Raw genomic sequence first — 9,466 nt, 5'->3', positions numbered from 1 at the left:
TCACTTGAAGACATAGCTAGTCGTGACTTATGACAGTCTACCCTCAATAAAATTTCCCAAACTTGTTCCCTTAACCTCCTAACCAACCCCCCCGACCACCTTATCTATCTTACCTGCAAAATTTTCGCCCTTCCGAAACTATGTTGTTTCATGAATTCTTCAAACAAGTTCTACACTCTCAATGACTAAAACGACCACTATACAAAACTTACCCTCAGTTTTACCCACCAGTTTGGTTCCATGCTCCCTTTCTCTTTTCAGTTCATCCATGCTAGACTTCCAATCAAGCTTGCTTAGGAATATCCAAGAAGGTTTAAATCAATTTTATCGTTTGCTTAATTTTATTCATCAAAAAAAATAAAGGAAAAGAAAGTAATAATCTAGATGATGCTGTAAAAGTTTGGAAATGAAATAAATTTGTATTAAATATAAAGAATTCAATTTATGTTAAAATTTGATTAAGGATATAGATTTTTATATTGATTAGTTAAATTCAATTTTAGTTTCAAAATTAATTTATATTCAAATCGAGATTTAATTAACAATGATTGATATTCAATTTTGAGTTAAATTCAATTTAAAAATCATGTGAAAAAAACAAAAACTTAGTTTATTTTATGGGAAAAAATTATATTTCTACAGTGAGAAATATGAAGACAGAAAAATAAAAGGGAAGAAAAAAAAGAAAAAAAAATTTATATTGTTCAAGAAAATAAAAGTATAAAAACTAATTTTAACAAATAAAAAATATAAAAAAAGAGAATTGAAAAAATTCAAAGAACATAAAAAAAACTTATTTAACGAACAAAATATAAAGACCAATTGTATAATTTAATTTGAAATTTTTGTTTGGAATGATAATTTAACATACCACATCAATTTATTGTTACATAGTTAACGGCAATTAACACTATATAAATGACTAAAATATAACCTAAGACAAACAAAAATTACTATTTTTATCATTGACCCAACAAAATTGATGATAAAATAAAAGGTAGAACAACAAACAGTTCGATAATTCTTGGAAACAAATGCTATCAACCTATCAGACATCCTACATGGTTAGCCTTGACAGCCCAAGTTTTGTTGACAAAGGGCAATGCCGACAAGTCCTTCGATGAACCAGTTCATGTAAATTTACATCCCACAAAAGAAGGGTAAATAAAATTACAAAAAAACATTACAACGAAATCGATCACAACCAAAGGATTGCCTGTCATAAAACCTTACTTTACTCATCGATCCCATAGTTCTCACCGAAGTATTTATCCACCAAACCATTGGCCATATTTCTCAAGTCTTCATTTTCATGAAACTGGTATCTTTCCATTGCGTCAATCCCATCCTCTTGTTCAACTAGTTTTGGGCCATCTCCATTTGGCATTCCTCTCAAAACCTATGATGCACATAAAAGAACGAGGTTTCTGTTATTCCTCGAAACACTAAGGAAAGGTTGTTGCACGTTTTATAATGGGGTCCTAAAGACATTGCAGCAAGCAAAAAATGCTGTTCATGCCCAACAAACAAGGCAAATGGGGAATTCAGATCCAAATTAGAGTTGTCAATTGGACAGGTCAAGTTGATTTTGATATAGGCCAATTCAGGTTTTAAAACTTTCAAATTATTTCGGTATTGGTTTGTTTTGAATCGCTTCAGGTTCAGGTCATTCAGGTTGGGTCATCTCAGGTTCAAATATCATTTTGGGGTTGGATTATTCCGGATTTAGGTCATTTAGGGATTGAATTATTCTGGCTTTGGGTAATTTTCAGATTTGGGTTGAATGAGTTTGGATTGTTTTTTTATGGTCAAATCAGGTTAGGCCTAATTTGGATTTTGAGTTAATGGATTGAATTTCCATATTCAGGTTAGAGCTGACAGATTTAATCCCTATTTTTCAAGATAAGTAGGGTAAAAAAACGATTTGTAAAAAACATAGATAACTTTATAGTGCACAAGGATGTGGAAATTGACAAATAATTTGCAAGATTTGCTCACCAGCTCCATGAATTGAAGTCCTACTCGGGCAGCCTCTATATCAGCAGATCTAACCAGATCAATGAAACCTGAGAGACAGCCTCTCTGAACAAGGGAAACCAGGTGCTCCTCAATCAGATTTGGCTTTCCATCACCACCAGTAGGGGTAACACATAGGTTTCCCAACACATATGCTACTTCCTTTCGTATATCAAAGGGTGCAGTTGAAAGAAGGCGTAGTAGTAAAGGTACAGCCTCACTAGAATATATCAACCGTTTGTGTTCAATGGAACCAGCTGCTATATTAGATAGAACCCATGATGCTTCCTGCGTGAACAGTAAAGACTTTCAAGTTAGAATTAATGATGAAGGTTAATAGCAGCACCAATTAAGCAAACTCACTCACCTTCTTCAAGACCCTGTGATCACTCTTCAGACATTTTACTAGGACTTTAATGACACCATCTGGAAAGGCAATTAAGAAAAACGATCATCAACTTTTTATATATAAAGCAATAAGGATTACAATAAATCATCTCTAGAAAACAGAGATATTAACTAACCTGTGATTTCATGCCCAGGGATCAGAACGGTAGAAGTTGTATGTGAATCACCAGCCACAAGATTGCCTAAACTTCTCAGCACCTAGATGAAACATTGTTTGTTAGTTGTTATAAGAATCAGGCAGTGAGAAGGAAATGCTCTTGAAAAATCTTAAGTCCATTTGAGTACATGAACAATGCAACGGGAATGCAACAGACCAAATAAATACTACCTGAGAGAACACTATAAAAGAAGAATTGCAATATATATTTTTTTATTTTACTTTTATTTATTAGCTTTCTTTCATTCCGAACCATCAGCCATTTAGAAACAACAGCATCATGCAGGGGAGAAGCATATAAACTTGAACTTGTGACAAAGCAAAATTATAACTCATTTTGTATGTTACCGGAATGAGCAGTTGCAAACTATTTGATGTTGCCAATCTTTCAACAAGAAGTAAAATGGCATCACTCTTCACCAAAACACCAGTGGCAAAATTGGAAAGGGCTGAGAGATACACCACCACCCATGCTACTTCGGTGGCCAGCTCCTCATCCCTAGATTTGAGAAGAGCAACCTTTCAGTGCATCTACAGTAAAGTATTTCAACAGAACTAAATATTCAATTTGACATCTGCACTTACGATTTTCGTAAGTGCCGAAGAATTGCATCAAGTAGGACATCAACTTTGATGAGCTCCGTTGCAGCTTTAGGATCAGGCCCCTAAGTCCCAGCAAGAACATGTTGAAAAAGAAAGTTTAAAATGCACATATGCATAAACACGACACGCTACAATCCCTACTATGAAAGTGATTTACTAGAAAAGGTTAAAACCTTGATAAGGTTTGATAATGCCCAAGCTGCTGTTCTCACAGTTGAACCTTTGTTTGGCAACATCATTCTTGCAAGAGGCGGCAAAGCCCCTTGAGATAGCAGAACATTTCGCAACTCCTCCCCTTCACCAGCAACATTTCCCAATGCCCATGCACACTGCTCAGCAACGGGCAAGGAACTTTTTTCTACAAAATGTGGGAAAATGGGACAAACTTTCAGTGACGAACAGCATAATTTCTAGATCCAAGGCAGCCAAAAAACAGAAACGATATTTCAGGGTTCAACAGCCAGAAAAAGAAGACTACATGTCATAGAAACAAACCTCCAAGGTGAGAAATCAGCAACGGTAATGCAGGCAATAAAGCTTTCGTTTCTTCTGGTTTTCCTGCTGCAATGTTTGTAAGACACCAAGCAGCCTCAAGCAACTGTAATTTAACCAACACAACATAAAACAAATGGGAAACTCATGTGATTTACTTGCAAAGAATTATGACTCAGTTCAAGAACTGCAAACATCGGCAAACACAAATTCCTCCGACGTAGATGCAATATTACAAATTAATTACTGCAAAACCACGCATTGTACATTGTGCTAAAGTGAAAAACTTGCAAATTCTTTAAACCTGTTCATCAGGAGAACCAAACGAAAGGCATTGCACAAGCAAAGGAATTGCTCCAGCTTTAAGAGCAGCTTTAACCGGAGGGAACTCTGATTTCGACAACAATCGCCTTAGTTCACGAAGTGCATTTACCCTCTTCTGCATTGCACCTTTTCCCCTAAATAATTTTATTCATAATTTCGCAAATTACTATAACCCAGACATAGTATATAAAGATAACCTAATTCAACATTATTAAATGTAACGTTATGATCAAATCAACCAATAAACATACTGGTAAGCAATGGCAGATTTTAAGTCCTCGACGGCTGAAGAAGTTTGGGCATCTAAAAGAAACCCTTCTTCATCAGTTACCATATCATTTTCCTCACCAGGAACATCGCCGTCGCCGCTGGGACCCACTCTACACAATCGTTTCGCTCGGACCAAGGATTCCCTCCTCTCTTTCCCCACCGTCACCGCATTCTGCCGCCGTCGTTGAGCCGCTACGTTCCCAACTGGAAAAAAGAATGCCAGATTAAAATGGGAAATATCGTGTTAGGGAAAAAGCCTAGAAAGGGAGAGAGCTGACGAACCTGAGGACTTGATGGGGTCTCTTCGATGGGAAGCGGGGGAATCATCTGCCATTTTGTTTTAGGTATGTTATCGAGGTGTGGATTTGAAAACTCTGAAAGTACAAAGGGGTATTGAGTTTTTTCTTCCCTTTTTTTGTTTTCGGCAAAGCGCGCAAATTCGCCGCCTTTGATAGATTGCTGTTTTCTGCGAATTATAATTTTAAACCCCCCGCTTCGGCTTTTTCACAAGTTTTACTCCACTAAATTGGTGATCGAAATGTTGAAATTATTGGTTTCCATTTTGATCTATTCTATCGATTTATTCCATTAAATTATATAAATTAATTTAACTATCATTCTATCGTTTTGAGATCAAATCAATCTAATCCCTAAATCCAACCAATACGTTTGGTCATTGCAATTTTCATCCTAGTATTGTAGACAAATAAAGTAATTTTTAAATAGTTTTTTTAAAGAAATTTAACTGGTAAGGTTTATGAGATTTAAATATTTCACCAATTTTATAGACATATTTGTCAGGATAAGTACATTGATAGTAAGTAGTTTTTATTTATCTTTAACCTAAATTGAATTTAGTTTTAAATCATTAAATCTTTATTAAGATTAACAAATTTATTTAATATATTGTATCTTTGAAAGAAAAAGTTATTAACAAATTTTAAAATTTTTAATTAATATCACATTCAAATTACATTATAATAGATAATAAATTTTAACAGTTCATTGAAAATAGTATGATTTACATAACATTACATTTTAAAAGAAATTAATTTAACAATTTTCCTAATCCTTAAGTTGCACAATTTTTCGGAGGAGTATATTGCAAAACTTCTACTTCCATTTTCTTCATCCTTTGTATATTCTTTCGCCGGGTGATTTTTGTTGGTTTTTGCATAAACATAAAAGGACTAAAATCATTTTCCTACCCAAAGACCATCCATGTCATTGATGTACAAGCTTACTTCAAAATCACCAAAAATCTTGTTTGTGTCATCGAAATACCTTAACTCATCTATCTAAACCTTAAATTTACAGGTCAAAGCAAGCAATTAGGCGAAGACCCAAGGTTATTTTTCTTAGACTCCACTACTTTCCCAAAGAACTAAAAATATTATTTATGTGCAACCTGTAACAGCCCAAAATATTTTAATGTCGAAAATTTTGATTTTATGTCAAAATTGATGATTTGAGTCCTTCCATGAAGTTTAACTAAGAGGCTTCTAGAAATAAGCATAAAACTAATTTTATAATTCGTAATTGGTGGTAATTAACATTCGATCTTAATTTAATTAGTATTAAGAAAATTAGAATTTGATATATGGATTATTTTGTAAGGGAATCAAAATTTGTGGGGGCAAATGCAGAAAAGGTTAGAAATTAGAATTAGACAAATGTGAGGTCTTTCTTTGGAAATTAGCCCAAGGGTATGTGAGCAAATAGACAATTTGATAGATGCCCAAGGAGGGAACGATTGAGCTGGTTTCATTTCACGATAGCTTTCTCATTTTCTCTCAAGCTCTCTTCAATCTTCTTTAAGGGTAAATTATCAAAATAATCACTTTTGTTTGCCTTAGGTTACATTTTAATTACTTATGTTTGAAGTATTATGTTTTAGTCACTTACGTAATCGTGTTGTAATATTTTAGTCACTGAGCCATTAATTATCTTTAAGGGTGTAACGGTAAGTTGACGTGGCACGTTAAATGATCATTTCAAATAAAAATTTTAGGTTAAATTCTACAATTGGTTCCTATATTTTTTATTTTGAGCAATTTAATTTTTTTCTTTTATATTCTTTCCACTTTCCTTTTTTTTTTCCATTCTATTTTGCTTCTCCCTCTGTTTTCTCATTTCTTCATTTCTTTTAACGTAGTTTTTTTATATTTTTCATTTGTTAAAACTAGTCCACAAGCTACCTTCACTCAAAAAAAAAACTGTTCAAAAGAATAAAAGTATAGGGACTAGTTTTAACAAATGGAAAACATCTACGTTAAAAAAAAAATGGAGAAAGGAGGAAAACAGAGGGAAAATTCGGAGAGAATGGAAAATTCAAAGAAAAAAATTAAGTTAAAAAAACATAAAAGAAAAAAAATTACTCAAAATGAAAAAAACATGGTGACCGATTGTATAAATTAACCTAAAGTTTTTGTTTGAAATGATAATTTAACGTGTCACGTCAGCTTACCGTCACACCATTAATGATAATTAATGGCTCAGTGACTAAAATATTACAACGCGATAACATAAGTGACTAAAACTTAACATTTCAAACATAAGTAACTAAAATGTCACCTGAAATAAACAAAAGTGACTATTTTGATATTTTATCTTATTTTTCATTTGAAATCTTCCATTTTAGTTTGGTAAGTTAATCTCTTACTAATTTATTCATTGAATCAAGTTTTGAAAATCAATTTTATCATCTTCTCCATGCTTTCTTGGTGTTATTGGCTGGTGATGAGAGAGGAAGTTTGACTTTTTAATTTTCTTGATCCATTTCCATCAAATTCAATTTGGTAAGTAGATTTTTCCATTAATTTCTTAATTATATTAGTCCTTATAGTCTTAATTTTTATATTTGTTGGTGAGGATTAAGGGTTTTTAAGTTCAAGATATCATTGAAATAAAAAAAATTCAAATTTGATAAGATTTTGAGTAAGTCCTTAAAACTTTGGGTCAAGCTCTAAATATATAAAGAGGATAAGAATTTTTGGTGTTTTTACTTAAATCAAGAGAGGTTTATAGTGATTATTAGTTTTAGATCAGTGAAAATTTATTTAGATTTTAGTTTCAAGAAGTTAGATTAGAGTTCTTTTCAAAAGCTTAAAAAAGTAAAATTAGAGTCTTGTTAAATCAAACTACATTATTTCAATAGATTAAGAATTTTTTATTGTTTTTATTGTTATTCTAACTTGTTTTATTATTTTGGTGATGAATTTGAAGTTAAAGAAGTTTGCGACAGTTAAAAAGCGATAGGGAGGGAGAAAGTAGCAGAAATTTAGTTAGTTTCAGTTTGTGCATTTTATTATAATCTTTTTGTTTATATATAAATTTCCATTTTTAGGATTATGTAACACTTAAAAAATTCCACTACAACGTTTGGTATACACTGAATTTTTTTTAACAAATATGGAAATGAGATCATGGTTTATTCCCCGTTGGCGGCTGAGGCCTTGGTAATGTTTCATCTCTCTTTTTTACACATGACTTGGGTTTTAGGGATATAGTTAGAGGGAGATAGTCTCATAGTTATAAAGAAATTTGCTTCTAACTATATTCATCGATCACTTATGTAACACCCCTAACCTATATCCGTCGTCAAAATAGAGTTTCGAAGCATTACCAGAACTTTCAGAACATTTGTAATTAAATTATATAAATTACTATTCATTAACCGAGATCATTCAAAACGTCTCTCAATTGGACCCTCGAGGCCCAATACGAGCACTAGAATCAAGTCAGGACTTAATCGGAAGCTCTAAGAATTTTTTGCGATATTTCAAAAATTTTCCAAGGTGCAGGGCTCACACGCCCGAGTGGTCCAAGGGACACGCCTGTACTGCTGGCCATGTTCAACCTCGTGTAACTCTCTGACTTGTGCACACGACCATGCCACACGCCCGTGTGCTAGGTCATGTGGTTAATTAATTCAATTCAAAATTAGGTGCAGGTTTCACACGGCCAAGACACACACCCGTGTTCTAGGCTGTATAGCATACACAGCTGAAACACATGCCCATGTCTCTGCCCGTGTGCTCAATTCTGAGCATTCTGTTTCTCAAAATTAAGGTGCAAGGGACACACAGCCTAACCACACGACCATATACCAGGCCGTGTGTCACACACAGTCTAGACAAATGCCTGTGTGGACAAAATAAAGCCATTTCCTAGCTTCATTTGTCACCCAAATTTACCATTTTCCTGCACTAAAACATACCAAACACATTCCAACCATTTCTAAGCATTCAAGTTAAGCAATTTCCATCATTCATCATGGCATACCATCACCTGCATACATGCTCACAATCTTACCTTGATTCAATCCATATATTAGACATAATTTGATAAACAACTTAACATATATTTAACTACCATAACATGACATTATAAGTATATCAAAACAACCATTACTAGCCATTCCAATGGCTAGATTACAAGCATTATTATCAAACCACTAATGGTTAAGTTGTCATATACATGCCATTATATCAAAATGATTTTGCTATATATACCCAAAATAACTAGTTGATAGTGTGACGATGCTCCAATAATCTCCAACCTTTGCGAGCTTCCGAGCACTATAAAATAGGGAAAAATAAAATGGAGTAAGCATTACATGCTTAGTAAGTTCGTATAACAAAAACTAAACTTACCAATCCCGTTTATTAAATCTAAGCATACAATAACATGTTTTCCATCCATTTGGCAAAATCGCCTAAACACATGCATCCAATCAAACATGTTAGTCACAAAGTTTACATATACATGCAATACTCTTTCAAGATATTATCATTTCATCTCATAATTCTCATGCCATGTTAAGAGTTTTATACCCGTTGAATCATTGAAATTCTGATGGATACTCAAGTAGTACACTCGGGGTGTACAATTCAATAATCCGTCAATTCTTATTCGAGGGTACCCATTAGGGAACTTAATCAAGGAACACACTCTCGAGCCATATATCTTATAATAGGATTACCAGTCCAAGCTAAATCCTTTATATAATGTAAGCTCAAAAGAGCTCAACTAGGATTACCAATCCAGGCTAAGCCCTAATCGTAACATATACTCGAGAGGTATTATATCAGGATTACCCGTCCGGGCTAAATCCTTTTTATAGCAATGTAAATAGGATTACTTGTCCAAGCTAAATCTCGTCCACAACAAATGTAAGACCTTATTCGTTTCGAG

The 9,466-nt window shown here is 33.5% G+C and overlaps 1 protein-coding gene across 1 annotated transcript; it reads right to left on the bottom strand.

Moving 5' to 3' along the window:
- Positions 1-935: 935 nt before the first annotated feature.
- LOC107893934 (importin subunit alpha-9) lies at positions 936-4,993 on the bottom strand. Its single transcript, XM_016819078.2, has 11 exons — positions 4,553-4,993; positions 4,252-4,474; positions 3,981-4,134; positions 3,680-3,782; positions 3,358-3,542; positions 3,167-3,246; positions 2,930-3,080; positions 2,541-2,622; positions 2,384-2,442; positions 1,999-2,304; positions 936-1,399 (listed from the first exon to the last, which is right to left on the bottom strand). The coding sequence occupies exons 1-11, from the start codon at positions 4,602-4,604 to the stop codon at positions 1,235-1,237; spliced, it is 1,560 nt and encodes a 519-aa protein (XP_016674567.1). The 5' UTR covers positions 4,605-4,993; the 3' UTR covers positions 936-1,234.
- Between the last annotated feature and the right edge of the window lie 4,473 nt (positions 4,994-9,466).

This window comes from Gossypium hirsutum, chromosome A13 (assembly GCF_007990345.1).
Source record: "Gossypium hirsutum isolate 1008001.06 chromosome A13, Gossypium_hirsutum_v2.1, whole genome shotgun sequence".
NCBI lineage: Eukaryota > Viridiplantae > Streptophyta > Magnoliopsida > Malvales > Malvaceae > Gossypium > Gossypium hirsutum.
The sequence above is the reverse complement of the archived record's forward strand: the minus strand, read 5'-3'. Positions and strand labels throughout refer to the sequence as shown.

Excerpts from the sequence above, each read along its gene's own strand:
- LOC107893934 (XM_016819078.2), bottom strand. The coding sequence starts at position 4,604 with ATGGCAGATGATTCCCCCGCTTCCCATCGAAGAGACCCCATCAAGTCC. Across the intron at positions 4,135-4,251 it reads AAATCTGCCATTGCTTACCA|GGGAAAAGGTGCAATGCAGA; the intron begins GTATGTTTATTG and ends AAAATTATTTAG. Across the intron at positions 1,400-1,998 it reads GACTTCAATTCATGGAGCTG|GTTTTGAGAGGAATGCCAAA; the intron begins GTGAGCAAATCT and ends TGTGCATCATAG.